The 21,378-nt window shown below is 43.6% G+C and overlaps 1 protein-coding gene across 2 annotated transcripts in view; it reads right to left on the reverse strand.

The window, feature by feature from the left end:
• The window catches only part of LOC112554224 (protein CEPU-1-like), an 87,344-nt gene that overhangs the window by 34,971 nt on the left and 30,995 nt on the right, over nucleotides 1–21,378 (reverse strand). The window contains exon 2 of one of the 2 annotated variants that reach the window (XM_025221902.1): nucleotides 17,504–17,584. The exons of the other annotated variant lie outside the window; for it this stretch is intronic. Within the exon in view, the coding sequence (XP_025077687.1) occupies nucleotides 17,504–17,584 (81 nt within the window). The remainder of the gene's footprint in view (nucleotides 1–17,503; nucleotides 17,585–21,378) is intronic. 2 annotated transcript variants of the gene reach the window in all.

Consider the following 21,378-nt stretch of genomic DNA (forward strand, 5'->3'; position numbering starts at 1 on the left):
CGTTGAAAGGATATCATCTTGATAAAGGACGATGACACGTGGCTTGATGATGACAGAAGGACGCAAAGAACTATGGTCTGAGACATGATGGCGGCAGACGACAGGACAAGATTTCATGCCACTGGTCTGGAGGCCAAACGATAACACGAAACAGAACGATACCATCAGACAGGTTGATGGCATGAAACTCCATCGAGGACGTCAGACAGACCAACGGCTTGAGACAAGATGGAGGCAAGAAAGCTGAGCGTGACCCTACAGTCTCCAGTCCAGCAACACAGGCTGAAGCGCGGTTTGGATGCTTAATCATAAATTTCACAAAATTACCTCAGGCGGCCGAGAGCAAAAACAACACGGTCCAGACAGAACCGTCAAATCTGCAATTCTTATTTGCGCGTGAAGGATGGCCGTGATATATGACGCCCTTTCATACGTTGGAAAGGGAGAAACTAAAATGACAGGCATCCTTTCAACGCAGTTCATTGCCTCCCATTGATTTCTATTACTCACCTTCATCCTGTTTCGCCTTATTCAATCTGAATTTGTTTATCTCCTCCTGATTAATTTGGACGGAGGGGTGGAGGGGAGGTTGTGTGTTATTTTTACTTAGTACGACCCTTGCCTTGCTTTTGGGCCTCGGGCCTCGAATTCAACCAACGTCGCTCGTGAACGTGACCAAGGTCGTATTATCTCCCCTGAAGTGGCTAATTTGCCCAGCGCCACCTGGTGACAGTCAGCAAGACGATCACGTGATTTCCCTCGAGATCGCGCGTTGCAATTGGTGCTCGTTTGGTTTAGCTCTCGTGGCAGTGGCTGGGCGGACCCGCGATTAGACAAGTCACTGGCTGGGTGTGAGGATGATACTCGGGGATGGAGATGCTGGCCAAGACATCCTCCCTCACCCACAGACACCCGCCCTCGACAACAGACACCCTCCCTCGACAACAGACACCAGCCCTCGACAACAGACACCCTCCCTCGACAACAGACACCCGCCCTCACCCACAGACACCCGCCCTCGCCAACTCTCCTCTCTTATCTCTCTGAACACACTCCCACCTCCCCCACTCTCTCCTTACCACGCATGAATAAGTGTAAACACACAAATAAACATCCACACGTGCACACACACACACACTTCCATGTTTTTGGCGGCAGTGGACAACACGTGTTGCAATGGCGTGGTTACAAAAAGGTGAAATGATGGATCGGTGTTCGAGAGAAAGAAAAGACAGCCAAAGAAGACAAGGAAAGCTGAAAGAAAGAAAGAAAAAGAAATGGCAGGAGAGGGGAATGAGTGTCTTACGTCACGCTGCTTGTCGCGTGCTTCGCGAAAACATTCTCAAGCAAAACAAACACACCCCTTCACAAAACACAAGCAAACAAACAAGCAAAGCATGCAAAACCAAGCGAGGCAAAGCAAAACAAAGCGAAGCAGCCGCCTTCCCCACAAAAACTCAGAGGAAACAAATTGTTGAAGACAGATTTGCTTTGTTACGAGAGCTTGGTAGGAAGCGGGCTCCGTGAACAATGTACGATGTAGTCACGTGGTGGGAGGGTGTGAGGGAGGACTGGGGATGTTTACAAGTCTACCGGAAGCAGACATTTTACGAGATGGAGTCACGTGCGCATGCATCCTTGTACAGGTAGGTGTAGGAGTGTGACTGGACTCAGCACTTTAACTGAACTGAGTAGGCCTGACTCATCATCATCAAAATACATTAAAATGCCAACACTAGTTGGTTATATAATAAACGAGCGTTACAAAATAACACATTCTTTTGGGAAAGTATTCAGGAATGCCGAAACGAGGCAGGAATAATCATAAATATTATTGGAATATTGCACCTCTTGCAGGTACGATAATATAATCTGGATTACCTTCGACACGGAAGTGCAATAATTTTAAAACTCAGATCCCAGGGGAACTAATATCTGTGGTTTAGACACAGTATACTGAGGTAAAGGAGGGATAAACTTATCTTTGTGTTTCGTTTTCTTTGAGTCCCATGTGTGAAAATCCCATGGTTTGAACTTCTTGAATCTTGCATTCCTTGCAACCAAAATGTTGTCCGAGTCCAAACCAGCCGTGACTCAATTCCACATTTTTTCCCCAATTTGTGCATGAACTCCACTTGACCTCCTCTCCACTCTTGATGTCGACATTTTCTCTTTCAATTAAATGGCGACAGCAGAAAATAGTCAATCACAGCACCGAATAACCGCTGTCCCCTCCCCTCTACCAGCCCTTCTGTAGCTGCAAGCGGGGAAACAGATGGGGAACGGGTCTGAGCTACTTTAAAGTGCACATGCACTGGTCTGGTCCTCGATTGATCTTTGACCTGACCTTTCACCTTCCTGCTGGTCGTCAAGACCTCAGTCCAGACCGGCTCGACACAGAGAAACGTGAAAATTGAAAAACATTTACTGGAGCTTTTTGTCGCACAGTTAATGATCACTAAACATACTTTGCATTTCAACAGCACCTTAACATCAAGGTCGACAACTGCACTTCCGGTCAAGCCCAAAATTGTAGCTCAACCCTAATGACGTCAGATCCTGTCCACAACGCAATGCACCTCGCGACAGTTTATTTATGCGACTGAACAACAAAACAAAGAAAACAATTGTTCTTAATTTTAAATCTTTTTCGTTATAATCCATTTGAAATTAAAATTGTTAACTTTTTCCGCCATAAAGTGACAAATTACCTTTTATGGAGATTTACAGCCTGACTTTAACGCAATAGCGCAAAATTTGGTTTATTTACACAAAAAGCATATCTCTGATATCTCTTTATGTCCTTCATGTCCGTTACAATTGTTTCCATGGATACCACGAAGAATTTTTACCAAATTTTCACGCGTGTCTTACAGCCAAGAAAGATGCGATCCTCGTCCACTAGAAAAACAGCGACAGGCGCTCAAAGGCAGGGCAACAGGAACTATGCTAAGTGAATTTAGCCTCATCATCTTCACTCACCAGAAAATGTTAAAATTGTTTAAAAACCCAGAAAAAACAAAAACAAATACAAACGTGATTCGCACCGAGCATGCTGGCTGCACAAAGACGCCTGCAGCTAATTTGGCTTTCTGCGAGGAAATCAATCACTTAATTTTAAGCGATTCCGCAAGTGGAATCGAAGGTCAGATTCTAAATATTGACTCTTCGATCTCCGAGGCTTGAAAGGCTTCGGCAGCCGCCGCGCGCGCTGCACCCTGGTGGTGGTGGGGGCCGATGTCGCTGTGTTTAAACACTGGCCATGCGGCACAACTCCAGCGATTTGCTGGAAATAATGTTCTTCGCGTCCACCTGGTATCGATAATCTCCCCTAGTACCGCTTAAATTGATTGAATCTGCACGAAGGGTCTCTCGTCCCTCCCGCTTCCTCCAGTTCCCTCCCTCCCCACTGAACACCACGCGCAGCAGACAAGATGGCGCAAACGGGGATGAGGGGCATCTGAGGACAAGGGGAGGATGGTAGGTGGATTGACCATCAGCGACTGGGACTACAACAATCAGTGTATCCCTTCTTTGTTGACACACTTGGTGTTCTCAATAAATCTTTTGTCTTCAGGGTGGCTCCAGATTTTTGGTGTACAAACACTTGCAGCTCATGATGATCTTTAAAATACTCCTTGAAAACCATTCCGGGTGTTTCTTTTATCATGACATGTGCTCACCAACATCAAGCCAGCCTTGAAGACATCGGGAAAATATTTTTGGAAGGTCAAACACCAAGCCGATGATGACCAGGAACAAAGTGTGTCAACGAAGATGGATTGATGATGGTGGTGGGTCAGATGACAACAGGGAGGACAAGCCACTCGTAACTCAAGCCACGTGCAAGTGTTACCCTACTTCAACCCACAATTACAATGTGAATAAGCTTAGTGGAACTTGTTCTCCATCAAACTACATTCATGTTCCACCGCTGCTGTCTGCCATCTTGGTGGTTACAGAAGAAGCCGCAAGAGGGCGCGACTCTGGGGACACGCCCACCATCAGCGGTGAACGAGGGGCGAGCGTGTAACACTTATCGTCTGCTTCTCTTCAACAGCCGTCTTCGCTCTGCCGCCAACTGGAGCGGAAAACGCCTCGTGGGGGCTTGCTAACAGAAAGCTTCACGCATGATTACACTTCAAAGCATGATGGGAATTAAAATCGGCCTCCCTTCGTGTCTGTACGTGGCGGTCTGGCATTGGCCGCCACAGACCGACAGAGCGAGGGCGCAAGATCAAAGGAAGAAACAAGTAAAACCCAGTTGCTGAGCTGAAGTGTCCAATTCGCGAGACCTGATGCTGGACTGAGGCAAAAAAAAAAATAAATAAAAAAACAAACAAAAAGCAACAACATTATTGTCGACGAGTGCTGGTCAGCTCGATAGGCCTTGGGTCAAGCTTCTTGAGATGTTACAAACTCTAATAATGCCGACCTCTGACCCCTAAACATATCGAGCGTTAACTGTAGAAAACTCACACAATGCCGTGAGACTGAGAGACAGAGAGGGAGAGATGGAATGAGAGACAGAGAGAGGGTGACAAGGCAGGTGAACGGAACCTTTACGGCCTGTGCATGACGTCAACGGAGGAAAATAAAGAACAAAGGGAAGACGCAGGTGGGTTGATGCAAACATCAGAAACATGACAGACTCGGAAAAACGAGAGAAAGCCGAGAACCACGAGAACATAAAGCACGTAAATAAAACGGAAGCTTAGCAACAGTCTCCTTTTATCTCCTCTGACTTCTGTGTACATTCTGCTCGCCGAAGTCACTCCACGGAAAATATCCTCGGCCACCGCCACAATTAAATGTAGTCCTCAATATTTTTTTTGTCATTCCTTCTTCCTGCCTGGAGCCATCGTTACTTGTTCCGAGTTTCCTCGGGTACATTAATATTTCAGTTGGAAGAACAAGCTTTCTTTCCACGGACTGACAGACAGCAGACGGAGTGGAACAAATTCACAGATATTATGGAGGCACGCGAGGACTCCCCCATCCCTGACGTCTACTCACGAGGATATAGCAGTAAGTGGGGCCCAGAGGCCTACATTCCAGTTTCAAATGCCTACATTCCAGTTTCACTTACATTCCAATTTCAAATGCCTTCATTCCAGCTTCAAAATGCCTACATTCCAGTTTCGAATGCCTACATTCCAGTTCCAGATCCCCGCATTCTAGTTCCATCGACTCAAATTTTATTTCCAGACGCCTACATTCCAGTTTCGACTGTTTACATTCCAGTTCCAGATGCCCCGCATTCTAAGTTCCAGAGGCTCATATTCCAGTTCCAGAGTCTGTATTCCACTTCCAAACACTCACATTCCATTTCCAGAGACCTACATTCCAGTTCCAGAGGTCTACATTCTAGTTCCTGGGTCAGTGTCTCGAACTCTTCCTGTCTGCCTGTTGTTTTCCTAAGGGTCCCCCTCTCCACTCGTCTGTTCAGTTCTTGTCGTGTCCTCGCTGTACCGGGTACATGCAGCGGGGTGGCTGTGGTAACGATTAATTCTTACGCGCGTTGGCTGCCGGTTAATTTAATTCTGGACGATCGGGCGTCTGCAAGGTGCTCTGCTTAACGACTGTTTACTGGCGTGTGTCAGCGCGTGTGTGCTTGCGTGTGGACGTGAATGTGAAGTACAAATGTAGGTGCGTGTGTGCTTGCGTGTATATTTATACATGTGTTCGTTCATGTAGCAACAAAGGGTCGCGCAAGATCAAATCATATCGTTTCGACATCTAAGTTCATTATAACACTGACTTACAAACCGTTATTGCACATCCGGTATGCACATAAATCCTTCAAACTGACAGCTTCCGGTAGGACACCCAGCCTTCCAGCCGCCATTCATCATACACGAATCTGCTTGTCAAAAGCTGTTGACAGTCAGTTGTACAAAAACTCCCCCTGTCGACAAAAGGGCAAACGTGGCCGCACTTTGCGATGCAGTCAACGCCAGCGATAAGTTGACATTCGCCTCCCGAACCTTCGCGAACGAGCGTGCAAAACAATAGGTCAAAGGTCGAGCATGACGAACTACCCGCCGGAGGGCAGGAATAGAGCCTCACCGTAAATCTCTGATCTTTGGCATCAAAGAGGACGGGTGACAGACACCTGAGATGACTTACCAGTTTGTGTTACAGGGAAATCAATTAATATTACTTTTGTCCTCAGAACGAGGCTGCTATTACTGGATTGCGTTTTGCATTTTAAAGGGACGAGGTGATCCGAGGGTCTCTCTCTCCTGTGCACATACCTTTCTTCGAACATGAAAGGCAAGAAAGGAACAACAGCATTCAAGAGATGGCATACGTATTCAGGGCATGGAGGTAGTCAAGAAATGAAGAAGATATTAGAAATATAAATCGACATTGACTCTGTATCTCAAGTATTTACCAAGTCTGCCAAAGCTAGATAGGAGACAAGACTGCTCAAACAGCTTCTCCACCCCTACAGAGCTGAACTACCCGACATCACAGATCGGCACCGAGAGATAAATACACCAGTCAGGCCCCTTCTCCGAGGGAACCATCAAGATAAATATAAGTGTATTAACAAATAAAAGGGGCTTTAGATAAGAGTAAACAAATAACAGACGTCAGCCACACAAAAGAACTAGACACACTCATAAAATCGCGAAGCCCAGTCTTTGTACCCTGAAGAACACCCGGCGAAGACTGGAATACTTGCAAACAACAGGATGTCATCTCGGAGAAAAACCTGCAGCCAGGAGTCGGTGTGTTTAATCAGTCACAGATCAAACAAACAGAATGTTTTGGCCTCAGTCGTAATTCCTGTTATACCGCGGATGTCCAGTGATGATAAAAGTCAACAACCAGAAGACAGTCTGAAGAAAGGAGAACATTTGGTTGAAAAAAAGAAGAGGACAAGCAGGACAGACCTGTACTTGGCTCCATCTTTGAAACAAGAAACTGTTTTTATGAATGAAAACCTGGCTACTTATGCAAATTTACACAACACACACACACACACACACAGATTGTATAACGAATTCACCATGACAACGACGTTCGACCGAAAGGCTGTCATCACGCGCTAAGGACAGTGTTTATCATAGCTAATAAATAATTAAAGATATAAAAAATAAATAATTTAGCTACAGATTAATTATCATTTTGTGAAGACACTCTCGTGCTTGCTCTTTGACTGTAGCAGCCTCACCACGCTGGTGCTCACCCACAAAACCTCTGAGCGACAACAACAACCCTGTGGCGACAAGAAACACCGGGCAGCATCTCAGTGAGGCAGGCTCCTTAGTGATGCATCCATCAACCATTTAGCCTCAACTCATCACGCTTGGGCAAACACAACGACCATCAAACCGCCAAAATATTGGACACCGAGCGACAGGCCAGCGGAACCCAGCGCAACACCCGACTCGTCGACAGTCAGTTTGTACAGGCGCTGGCAGAATCCTCACTGTGTGTGTGTGTGTGCCTGTATGTGTTTATTAATAATGATGTAATATCTCACCTTCCCTAACTGTTTTAAAGTAGAAATGTACTCATTGGACAGACAGGCCAACAGCGGGGGGAAAAACTCTGCGTCACACGAGTTTCGAACTGACTTCCTTTTGGACGCTAGTGTCGTAACCACTCCGCTAGCCGCTTCCTCTGTGTGTGTGTGTGAATGTACGTCTGTGTCATGCCAGTTACGAGTATAACCAATTTGCTCTGATTGGCTAGCTTAAGATCTCGCAATTTCTGGCTACATTATATTTTTACTTTTCTTTTTATCTTCATTTTTTTTCTCTTATTTCGCTACATTAACTTTTATGTCTCATTCTCACCAATGTTGCGCAAAGGTAATAACCATAACAAGCGTTTGTGGGTGTGGAAAAGGGAAATAAATTCCTAGGTGGCGACAGTGTAAGACGGTTGACATATTAACCGCTGATTAAAGGAGATGGAGAGGCGACACTATTCCACATGTGGCGACTGGGTAATGAGTGAGCCACAAGAAGAGCTCATTATAGTTAATTGTCCATCATAACATTAGGCCTAACAACAACAGCATCATCATAATCATCATCGAATTTAAAATTCTCTTGCTCGTTGAAAGACTATTCACACACACACACACAGACGCACACATACACGCACGCGCATGCGCCACCGTCCAGGAAGCTGAGAGTTGAGGTGAGCACAGTCCTGCAACATCGTGATTAACGTCCAGCATCCCGACGAATACCTGTCGGACATCCGGCAAAGCAGCAGCGGTGCAGCAGCCGCATGTCTGGTGTTGGACTTCAGTCGTTTATCTTGTGGATGCCCTCCTCCCTCCGTTCGCTATCAGCCACAGGCCGAGCCGCCATTACCCTTGTCAGCCGCATGATCAAAGGGCGGCACTTCAAAGGGCGGCACACCTGCCGGTCTGTTGGCTTGTTGACCGGCCACATGTCGGATGCTTCGCCAGGTGAGACGGGATTAATTAACACTGGATTTCGTTGGCCTGTTAAACGCTTGTTTAACTCCGCTACCGGACACATAGCCTGGAGTAAACTAAACAAACTGAGGATGTAATTTTCCATCGCTGGTGTCATCAATCAAGGGAGGCGATGGCAGGGCGGTGTGCGTGGCATGGCAACGCCTAATCATTTTCCTATTCTCTCCCCCTTCACCGCCGTGCTCTCCACTAATGCATGCAAATGGACCACACTCGGGTGCAGGCATGCTTGTAAAAATATTCTTTCTGCGCAAATATTTTGGAAATTTAAAAGTGGGTCTGGTCACATACAATGTAGATTTATTTTAGTTCCCTGCTTCTCTCCCCTTCTATTAAAGCCCCAGTCAGGCATTTCTCTGTCAAACGACTATGTTGCTCCAAAAACGGAAGTAGCAGCCTTCTTCTCTCTTTCATTTTTCGGAGAGAGGTTAATAACATCGCCATGCATGGAAAAGAGCAAACCGTTACACCATGACCTTTGTGGACGGTTCCAGATTGGTTGTCATTGGCTACCAAGACAGTGAGAGTGTGTAAGAGGCGTCCTGTCAGATGTTTTGACACTTTTTTGTTATTTTTTTATTCTTATTGTTTTTGAGATGCTTTATAATATTTGGAAACTGAAATATTTTGTTTTCATGAAAGGTAATATGTATGAGTAACTTACACTTAGGACGAACCGTAGGTATGTATATAATTTTATGTATATAGGTATACTTTGTATAAAATTATATAAAATTAAAAGGCAGCCTGAGGGATGTGTCACAGTCACAACACGAAGACCGCCTGCACGACAGGCAAACACTCGGACCATCTACACTATAAAACATCAAAAAATAATTTATGTTTCATAGAGATCCTGGTGAGTTTCATGTTTAGCTTTTCAAGCTACAGGTGCCACGATTATGTAATTCGTAACACCAGGGTGGCTTCCACATTTCCGCATCTTCCTTTGATGTTGTCTTTTATCTTGATGAGAGGGGACGGGGGCTCGCCTCTGTTTTCGGCGAAGATCAAGGACCAATGCCCTGCCATCCACAAACCAAGAAGAAAAGAAAAGAGTAGTTGCAGATGTAAAGATGCACCACAGGGTTTGTGTTCTGCAAGTTTGAATCCAGCTGTGTGACATAGGAAGGTGAAGAGGGGGAGGGTCAGGGTTTTTTTTATACAAAAGACTTGACTGTCGTTGTCTTCGTCCTCGTAGTTGTCGTCTTCACCGTTGTTGTCAGCCTCTGCGAGTGGGCATGAGCTCCGAAGATTTCAATAAAGTAACATTCCATTTATTTATTTCATATCTTCAAGATTCCTTAATTTAAAATTAAAAAATGAATTAATTAAGAAATAATAATAGTCACAGAGAAAATCTTCTTGCTGTTGGTAACAAGTCTTTGAAATTATTTGGTTTGTAAATTCTTACAGTTTGGTCCTACAGACATATACACGAAGACAGCTACAAATATATATATTCTCTCTCTGTCACACACACACACACACACACACTTGCACACGCACGCGCGAGGGAAGGTCGAGAGAACATGGACTTGTGTAAGAAACTCATTCTAACTACCAACCCAATTGGTCGCCAGCTGTCAAGTTCCACACAAGCACGATCGCCATTGGCGTGAAACCAGTCCAGTCAGGTGTGTCATCTCTACAGTATTATTGCCTGACAGTGAAGAGCTAAAAAAAAGCAACAGTCCAAATTAGGAAGAAAAAAAAAGAGATCTGAAGCAAAGCTCGAGTTTGCTCCTTCTTTTTTCTTTTTGTTTTCGAAAGCGATTCAGTGGAATCATTGGCAAGGGCAAGAAAGAAAACCGCGGGAGACAACTGTGCGGAAGATGGCAACGAGGCGAGAGGGTTCCGCCATTTTTGCGCAGCCATGGCTGCTGGCCGCACTACTTCCGGCACGTCTGTCGCACTTTGAAGCAGTCAATCAAAGAAATTATCACTTCATATTTCATCGATCAGCGGCGACTCTCAGTTCATGATCAGATTTAGCGGGAAGAGTTTGCCGAGATAACCGAATTTCATAATTGATTTTCCCTGTCTCTCCCAGCAAGACTGCCACCGGAGGGGGAGGGGAGGACCCTCCTGGCCTGGGTAGAGGCTGGTCTGAGCTGCTGCACCCTCCACAAGCCAGGCCAGTAATTGGCTCTGTTATTCCTTAACTTTCTCTTAACATATCTTGTCCCTCGCTCTTTCCTCAAGTTTCCGTCGCCATGCTAACGGAAGTCCGTTTATAGTCGGGGAAGACTATGAATACACTCTGTCAGTTACGATCTCGCCCGACGAGAGCTCGCCGATACTTTGGTAGCCAGGAAGTCAGGGAAAGCTGCCATAGTCGAGAACCTGTCACATGAATGCCAGTAATAGGCATCTTACTTAATGTGTGCAACAGTCCTAAAATACAGAGCGAGTCCGGACTTTAGATGACTTATATCACAGAAACTGATCATCTACTGTTTACAATGATGGATATATTTAAATTGGTGAAAGTACTTATGGTCACCACACCTTCAGAGATTTAGACATCACATTGAAGATAACTGCATTTAGGATGGTAATTCAAATTAACAATTTCATCTAAATCTTTTATATCTATCTGAGAGAGAGAGAGAAAAAGAAAAATCGTATTACAGAGTATAAATACAGAAATATACATAAATACAGACAGATGTAGGGTATCGAATATATACACGGGATAGAAATAAATAAAAATAAATATTAGAAAAGGCAAGCAGACGGAAACGCTGAGTTCAAATCACTCACACAAACTCTTTATCTCTTTTTACAGACCGCAAAACGCAAAGAAAAGAGAAGGAGAATAAAATGTCGATTAATCAACCGCAAACTTGTACTTAAACTCCTTCTCAGCCTTTTATTTTTGTTACAAAAGACTAAAAAATGTTTAAGAAGTGGACAACATCACCGCCACAGGGACAGCCCCGGCGTGCACACAGACAAATACACGGACACAGGCTGGACTCAGCCCGAGGCTGATACCGAGTTCATCTTGCGAATTTGTCTCGTGGGACAGTCCCGCGGATACAGGCGAGGCCCAGACGATTAGCTGATCAGCGGGACGTGCCATAAGACTGTCACGGCAGACGCGAAATAAAGCGGAAGTGCGTGTTGCGCATGTGCGAGCGTGTGGGACATGTGTCGCTAGGGGTCCCGCGAGGTGGCGGAGACATTTTGTCCAGAGCTCAGACCCCTAAATAAAAAATGTTGACTGTGATTGGATTTATTAACGCCAGTGAAATCCGATCTTAATCAAATGATGTCCTGATGAATAATTAAATGAGAATTTCGTGTAATTAAATGTAGCAATTATTGTATGGCGGCATGTGTGTGTGTGAATCAGAGATCTCTTCAAGGGTTTTGACTGACAACATTACAAACTGAACGATCTCGAGTCTGTAGGAGTAATAATAATAATTATTATACGGCGAAAGACGTTCTTCACGCTGTGATTCAATGTTACCCTCCATTATATAATTTTCGGAAAGCGATTCAGACAGAAAAAGAAACTCAGATACAATGTAAAAATAGTCCCACGCACACAAAATCCACACCCGACAAACTTCCCTCCGAGACCTTTCTTCCCCCGACCCCCGACCCTCTTGCCTAGTAAACTTCTTGAAGTCGACGGTTGAACCCTCCGGCCCAGCAGCCATTTTAATCAGCACCGGTGTCGCCTCGTGCCCACAGGAATGCAAATGGCCGGCCCGAGGGTCGCTTTAGCTTCTGCACCCTCCCAGGGTGCCGCCCGCCCTGTCATTCACAGCCTCCCCGGATGAGACCGAGGTGTCCAGGGATGACCGTCAGGGGGATGCCCGCCCTCCAGCTGCAAGGAGATAACCTGTCTCCCTGACGATTTCGTCCTTCTTTGATTCTCTCTTTGTAAGACGAAGATGTCCGCCCTGACGAGCGAGACAGGGTCGTGTTGGACAAAGAGAACCTATGTCTTGACGTGGTGCGTGGGTTCAACTTCCTGCGCGGGACTATTTTTGTACTGTCTCGCTCTGGAAGTTTGCCCCGATGACAGATGGAATCATGGAAGGATAGACAGTGATTAGATGAATAGTAGGTTTGTTGGATAGAGAGACACGTTCAGGTTTAGCTAAATGAAAGTTTAAGTGGACGAATAGTTCCTGATGGAGGGATAAATAGGATAGAGAGGTTCCGATGGATAAGGTTTAGGTGAGCATCTTTCGTTACCTCGGTCCTGGTCTGTTTTACCGAGGATCGCATCTCTCCTCTTCAAATCCACCTCATGCAGACGACACTATTTTTAGAAACACTTCCCTTTCCTCTCTTTCCTTTTTTTTTGACAAATCTATGTGTGATTAAGAGAAAAAGATTAATATAATATTGATCATGCCTCTTCGTCATAAAATTCCAGTCGAATATGTTTCTGTGACACTTTATGCTCTACTTCCAACCATTTTTCCGCTGAGCGCTCGTGTTGACCTTTAAAATCCTGATATCGGAAAAGAACAATTCTACTTTAACAGAGATATACCTAAATAGATGTAGACAAATTATACTTGAATAATATTTAATATTACCTTATCAAGACCTGAGCATGCCATTTTTTTCTATTTAATTTTCATCTCACATTCAAGAAGAAGTAAGTCAGACTTTTTACAAAAAAACAAAAAAAAAAAGGTATTAAATGAGCATGTTGACTCTTCAGACTCAGGACGGAGGGTGAGGAAGAGGTTGGGGAGCATGTGCCCGGCCCTGGAGGGAGATTTCGGCGTGTGCGTGATTACCTCCCCGCTAAACGCAAGAAATAAAAGTTTAAAAAGACAAAATGGCGACCAGCCGTAAAGTCGCGCCTTGAGACCAGCATTTACACGCCACGTGCCAATCGCCGGAGCTTCACGCCTGCGCCACACTTTATGGGGCTGCAGTTGCTCCATCGCAACAGTAGACAGAAGCAGTCTGGTGCAATTCCAGGGGTGGGTAGGGAACGAAAAAGGGTTTAAAGAAAATGTGAATAAAAAACTGAAGTTGCACTCCTTCGAACAACTGTCTTCATCACAGTTTTGTTTTTACACAATCATATTTTGCATTATTTTTGAGTCTGCTCCTTTGAATGCTTTAGCAGACCGAACTCCTATTTTTTGTGTTGTAACGGACTGCATGACAGTATAACACACATACTTTACCAAAATTTTATACTGAAGAAAAGAAAAAAACAGACGGATACCATTTAAATGAAATTAAACAAAGATTTTAAATCGTTGTCTGTCCACAGCTCTGAAGAAATCTTTGTCTTAATTTAATTCTTTTTTTTATTCCTTCCTTGCATCAGCTTTTTTAGGCAAACACAAGTGTTACAGAACATTCGTCCAGAAATTCTCAGTGGAGGAGCATCTGGTGGTGAATAAGAATCGATGCACCAAATAATGTAACTTTTTTTAAAAAAAAAAAAAAAACTGGGATGTGAACTATGTTGGAACATATTCAAGAAGGGAGGGTGACATGGAAAACGTGAGTCACTCGATAGTCAACGGCTGTCTGGTCACGTGACGTCAGACACTTTAGCCCTCAGCAAATTGCTGACGCAGCATGAAAATTTTAGCAGGCGGCGCTGCGCGCGGAGTCGATTGTAAGACAGACGACACCTCAGCTCGAGTCCAAGACGGACTACGGTTACGAGGACGGACCGTTGAGATTTGTCTGAAATTGGATTTGTCAGTGAGATCTGAGAACAGGAGGCAAATACACAATTAACTAATGCACAGTAAACACAGCTTTGCAGCAACATTCCAAAACGAGGCTCAGTCAAAACAAGAAAAACTAGAGCAGTATAGTTTAGCTCTGTTGTCTAGTCTACAGAGGGTAACAGTACATCTGTGACAATGTAACAGTTTAGTCCAGCCTGCTGCTTTAAATTAACACTTGTGTTTGTTTATGTTTAAGGCTAGGCACCTGCCAAAAAAAAAACTTTTACGTTTCACGCGATAGCGCGGATTTTTTTGTATCAGCTATTTAGCCCTTGACTGAAGGTTCAAAAAATAGTTTTACTGCACTTGTCACACCATCGGTTGCCATGGAAACAAACCAAAATGGCGCCCAAACAAACATTTTGAAAAATACAAAACTTCGTCAATTTTGTGAGTAGACTCGAACTTTTTATTGAAATAGTTACTTAAAAGACAGATCTACATTTCTATGAAAAGAGATTTTGCAAAATCGGCTTAGGTTTTTTTTATGAATTTTTTTGTAAAACACTGTGTTAAATTTCAAGAAATTTTGATTAAAAACAGTATAACTACCAAACTACTAAATATTTCTTTAAAAAATCGTTCATAGAAATGTTTATATATGTATGAAGAATTACTCAACCAAATTGCACGACTATATCTCTTGTCGATAAAAAGTTTTGTCCTTTGAAGTAAACAGTCTGTACCCAAAACAAGAAACTGAGAAAACGAGGAAAGAAAAACTGAAAGTTTAGTAACTACTAAACTACTAAATATTTTTTAAAAGTGCCCTCATTTAAATGTTGACATGTATATAAAGAAACTCTCAACCGAATTTCATGACTATATCACATGTCAATATTAATTTACAAACTTTTGAACTAACCAAGCTTACCAAAACAAGAAACTGAAAAGGCAAGGGAAAACAAACTAAAAGCTTAGTAACTATTAAACCAATAATTAGTTTTTTTAAAAGCTCTCATGGATATGTTTAGATATGTATAAAGAAACCTTCAACCAAATTTTAAGCCTGTAGCACATGTTAATATAAAGTTATAGGGTTTATAAGTAAACAAACTGTAACATAAACAAGGAACGGAAAAAGCGAGAACAGAAAGTTCAAGCTTAGTAACTTTGTTTTATCTAAGCCTTTCATGTAATTTACCTGTTGAATAAAAACTATAACCATCTTTCAATGTGTTACTACACATAACTTTAACATTACTAATAAAATTAATTATTTTATTCACTTTTAGAAAAGTCAACATGGTTGTGTTGTGTACCCAACTGCTGACTAGGCTTCAGAGAAGTACACAGTAATAAAAACAATGGTGTTTGCAAACATTGAGCAACACAGTTATAGGTTTAGTTAGTTATATAGAAGTTCAGTGTCCACTAGCTTCATGGTTTTATGCTATTTATAGTCCTTTGCTATCTAACATTTAGTGATGCTGTCTCGCATATTGCTTTAAATTTTTGTGAGCATCTACTGAAGTAGCAGCTTTAGTAGGAAACACTCTCATCTTTCTTAGCCTTCAGTTGCAGAGTGATGGGATGAACATCAACATATAATTCTTTCATTAAAGAAATTATTTCAAAAGCTTATAGTGGAGTAAACCAATTCTTGCAGCCCTATGCTCCACTGGGGGCGAATAGGAATAAGAATAACCTATTCATGAAATCTAGAGATACATCACTGGTGCACCAGAATTTGGGCAGCTGCTCATGTTCTGTTCCTCTGTATGCTAGGATTATTTTATGAATTATACATCTGTAGTCACATGGATTAAAGATGTTTGATTTTTGTGGCTAGGGGGTTCTTTTTTTCTGTCAAAAATTTATGGGAAAAGCACCAGCTGTCTGGCCTTTTAGGGGGGCTGACAATGATGTGCTCTCTAGACACTGAATGGCTTCAAACTTGACTAGATAGCAGTTTTCATTGTTTGTTAGGAATGCTATACATAATTGTCTTCACAAATTCTGTTTGTTACATTTGGTTTGAGTAAGACAATCCAACCCCCACCCAACCTTTGTTTTCTATGCAAATGATGTAAGCTCTGTTTCCCTACATTCCAGACAAAGTACATAAATAACTAGCATTGCAAGTTGACTCAAATGTGTAAATGTTCGCATCTAGTCCTGATTACTACCGAGATTTGCAGCAGAAATGAAAACTTCGCTTTATTTTCAGCTCGCTTACCACATCACTGACGGTGATTTCGACAGCCGAATTCAGTTCACTAAGTTACATTTTTTTAGCTGCTACGACGGTCTAAGAATGTCCACGTGGTTTTTATTTTTTCGCACGTGGTATTGTGAGAAGAAATGAGCGTCTGACAGGCACAATGAACATTTAATATAAAGCGTTAATGTCTTAGAACGAAAATATCCCAGAAAAAGCTTTGAATTAGTGTCGACATTGTTTACATCCGGAGGCCATGACAGTTGCCTTGTGGGATACCCGAGCACTGCCGAAGTGTGTTCGTGTGACCTATGACCACGTGAAGGTCGGCGTTAGTGAATTCTGATTGGCTATATGCTAAGTATGTTACACATGCGTCCATATAAGGAAGTTTCCGACTCTTTGTGTCGTCTACAAAAGAGCTTGTATCATAGCGTGGGGCCTTCTATGGGTTTTGACACAGCGTTTGTTTGAAAGTACACGCAGTGACCTTTCGTTCGGTATGCGATGTGACGATGTTTCGCACGTGGGCGAGTGTGTTGCTATGTCCCAAACATTCTCTATTCTCGCTAATTCTGAGCTCGGGAAAAGTAAATAGGATAGAAGTAGATGTTTTTATTGACGAAATAGACATATTTCTAGATTGTTCTATGAAAAATCACTTGGTGAGTGAATAGAACAGACTTTGAACTTTCACAACATGAAGTAATCTCAAAATGGCTAAATCTTAAAATTTTCGACAATTTTAACCCAGGTGCTTGGCCTTAAATATTTACTTCCGTTTCAACAGCCATTGCTAGGAAACTATTTTTATTGAAAAAAGTGTTTGAAAATGTTTTAATTAATCTTGGTTCAAAGTTCAGGTGGGCTAGTTGTATTTATTGTTACAGTTTGGCCAAATGTGATAAGAAAATGTTGGATTTATAGTCCAAGAGAATCGTCGAGAAAGTTTTGTGGTTGCGCGGACGGTTATGTGGAAACCCTCGCGAGCGGCTCCCACAAGGGCGCCATCTGGCGGCAGGAGGCTGGACGCCACTGCTTCCTCTCCCACCTGTACACTGTGCAGCTGGCACGGACAGTCCACGTGACCCCCCGGAAGCCAGCACAAACAACTACGGCGGCCCGCGAAAGCGACCTGACCTGATGACGTAGCCCTCGCTGACGTGTGCGGGCCGGTGACGTCACGCAGGCGGACCCCCATGACGCGAGTGGCGCGAGGATCTACAACAGTGGGAAAAGACCAGACGACATGAGCAAACAGGTCACAGGTCAGCAGTCGACGTCACTGTCACAAACATAGCCTAGTAAACAATACTCGCACTTCCACCCGAGATGTCAATTTGTTTATCTTCGTACTTTGGGCCAATCACGTGGTCTGGCTGTTGACACAGAGGGGTTAATGCAGCGTTTCTCAACCTGTGGGGCGCGACCCCCTGGGGGGTCGCGACGTGCCTACAAGGGGGTCGCGAAGGTGGTCATTTTTTTTAAAAGTTTCTTATACATGTACTGGTATTAGTGAAATTAGTTTACATTGTGTAACCGAGTGGTGAGGGCGATCAAACTCCAAATCTCTTCTCCCTATTCAAGTACACTGTCTCGGCAATGCAGTGACTTCTCACTTCCAAAACTCAAAACACAATCCCCCTCTCAACAATTAAGCCTCCAATCTCCCTCCTCTCGCATTTTGCCCTCTCTCTCCCCCAATCTCTCATCGCGGACTCCCCTCTCCCTCTCCAGCAATGAAAGTTCTTCTGCCATTTTCAACTTCGTATATGTGTGAGCAAGGATTTTCAGCATTGGCAGCACTGAAGTCTAAATACAGAAATCGTGTGGACGCAGAGGCTGAGCTGCGAATAGCAGTGGGTACGAACATCGCACACAGGTTCACTTCTCTATGCAACAGCAAGCAGGCTCAACCTTCTCATTAATCAAAGTGAGTGTCCAATAAAACTAATAAAATAATATTTATTAGCACCGCAGAATTTGCTTTAGTAAAATTTCATTAACAGTTATACTTCTTGCAGATACGAACTTTGTTCTTCCGTTGTTGATTTCCTCACGCGGCGTTCGAGGTTAGCTAAGGCCCCCCCCCTCTTCCACCGACCTAGCTGGCTAAGGGGGGTCGCGGACGTACCGGTGTTCGTCAGGGGGGGCGTCACAAGTAAAAGGTTGAGAACCGCTGGGTTAATGCTTCTGCGAAACGGTCTTCCTGATTGGTCAGGAGAAAAACAGCCTGACTGACTGTTTGTTTGTTTTACTCATTGCTTGACTGATTAGTGGATCCGATGGAAGAAAATGAAGACGAGTTGGGTGATGTATAATAACTTTGTAATCTAAGGAAAATAATATATATATATATGTACACACGCGGACCCGCGCGCACACACACACACACACACACAAGCCAAAGGCTAAAATATAAAAACACATCAGTATGTTAACAAGCTGCTCAGTATCAGAGATCTTCAGTTGTAGAAAAATATGTTTCTTGCCTCGGAGGTACATCAAAGAATAACGAGCACTAGAGACTGGAAAGCTGGTCACGTGATCCAACTAGTCCCAACGTTGATGCGAGGTTCAAGAACTTCCGCTGTTTGTGTGCACGTGCGCGAGAGCGGATATACACAACGTCGTCAACAATATCCTAGATGTAAATAATATTTATATTTTATAATCTTTTTAACAAAAGAGTTATGCTGAAAATGACACTGGATGAGACTTGTTACCTCGTGTCCTGGAGAGGCTACATCAGGGTGGATTGTTGTGGTTGCTCGAGCTGTCGATAAGTCGAGGCAAAAACAAAAATAAAAAAGGCAAGGAGGGGACAGAACTCGCTTTCCAGTCCCCTCTCCATTTTTTGTGGCAGCCAGTGACTAGCACCGATGCCCATCAGAATGGTGACCAGTGAAGCAGAACGGGTGGAGGCAGTGTTGTGCGTCACGCATTGTCAGTCGACCGTGCGCATGACTGCAGGCAGGACAGGGGAGGTAAGCCAGATCGCCGGCACGCCACGTCTCGTGGCAGCACGAGTTTCGCCGAGATGTTCGTCCATGTTGCTGATCTTCCGCAGCACGTGACTAGCCTGTCAGTCACGCTAACGACCTCTGACCCACCACTACTCTTTGTTTGTGTTTGTGTCCTCGTCATTTCTGTTATTCCACGACTTTGCCACTCACATTGCTCTTATTCCTTCCCTCTCTCTCTCATACACACCCTCCCCTCACACACATACACAAAGAAAGAATATGCATCGATGAACACGCTTACAAACACTCGCATTGCTCCAACTTGATGGTATGCTTGTCTAGAGAGAGACAGAGATGACCCACTCGTCACGTGGGACAATCTGAAGTTCAAGACCATCCAAACTCCATCACCTCCCCCAGTCCCCTCATCTCTCTCTCTCGCCCTGCTTGGGAAACACGCAGCGGGACTCCACGGAGTGCCATAAATACTGCGATTAAAAATAGCATTTTTACGAATGTCTCCCAACAGCGTGTGGCCGAGAATAGAACCCCGGACCTTCCAGTCCTCGTGTGAAGACGTCTGCCGCAATCTAACTGCTGTCTAAACAAGGCATCCTTCACCCTCCCCGCCGTATTTATTAACGGTCTCAACAGTTCTTTGTCACCGAAGAATAATGAGTTGTTTGCTAGCACAGGGTGGATGGCTGTCTGACCGGGTGCCGACCGTTAGCCTTGTAATCTCCACATTGTCATCCCAGCGGGATAAGGATTATAAACCGTTTTAAACGAAGAACACAAAATGTCCCGGGGTGGTAAGGTCGGGGAGGGTAGCTGGTAGGGATGTAGCACTAACCTTATTATTTTTATTTACATCAGTTGCACGCAAAAGGAAAGTCCGGCGACTGCAAGAAGAGGACAGATGACACGAGTACAGAAAGAGATAAAATTATCCGATGTAGAATGGGAAAAAGTAGTCCGCCGGCAACGTTCTGTTTCTTCTCTGATTATTTTGTCACCTGCTTTTTGTATTACTTGTTCTTGATATGGAAACAGATTATGCAAGAGCAAATTTTCAATTTTCAAATGTAATAAGCGGACACACAAAAAATAAATCTGCGGTTTGAAGGCTAACGGCCTCGTCACCATCGATCCCACAATGCCGCGCGTGCAATGGAGTGTGCGTGTGAACTGTTTGCACGCAATGAGTTACCCTGACAGATTGTTGTCTTCTTGTGTTTATCCTACTTGTATCTATATTCAAATAACACATTTTGCTTTTTTTCTACTCATTTAAGAGTCATTCTGTGAGAGTCGCTCATTAATACTTGGTGAGCTGTCATTGGAAGACGTTGGTCATCTACACTTGCTAGGGTAGTTGTTTACAAACACTTATTAAAGATAAGTTCGTGTAACTTAAAAAATTGCTTATAGAGTTACAAAGCCTTCAAAAAGTAAAAAGACAAAAAAAAAACCCCAAAAACTAACAAAGAAAAAGAAAAACCAACAAAAAATCAAAATAAACAAAACCAAAACAAAACAAAACACAAAAAAAAAAAATAAAAAAAAATATCTAAACAAGCAAACAAGAAGACTTAACATTGAAATCCACACACCCATATACCATGAAATAGGTGCATGAATACAACTAAATGTTGTTGGTAGTGTTAGTCAACCGACCGCTTGTCAACAAGTGCTCCCTCCCTTGTCATTATCAACATCGATAATAGATGTCGCCATCAGTTCTATGAGCTCGATGCTCGCTAAGTGGCTGACAACTCTTTAAACCAAAGATTAAAAAATATTTGTTTGAGCAGAAGAAGTTCGCACACAAACGAGACTAGGATTAAGCTCAGTGAATCACTGGGTTCACAGCTTCCGGTATCTCGCGCATGTTTTGCACACGTCACACTCTTGCTGCGCGCGACTTTTTGTTGTTTCTCTGTCTTCCTCCTGGGCCCGTGGTTATGAGACAAGGTTTAGGAACATTTCTCTTTATGTGGAAGTGTCAGCTGGTTCTTTTAAGCACTACGAGCCTGGGTTTTCAGTAAC

This window comes from Pomacea canaliculata, linkage group LG13, assembly GCF_003073045.1.
Source record: "Pomacea canaliculata isolate SZHN2017 linkage group LG13, ASM307304v1, whole genome shotgun sequence".
Classification (NCBI taxonomy): domain Eukaryota; kingdom Metazoa; phylum Mollusca; class Gastropoda; order Architaenioglossa; family Ampullariidae; genus Pomacea; species Pomacea canaliculata.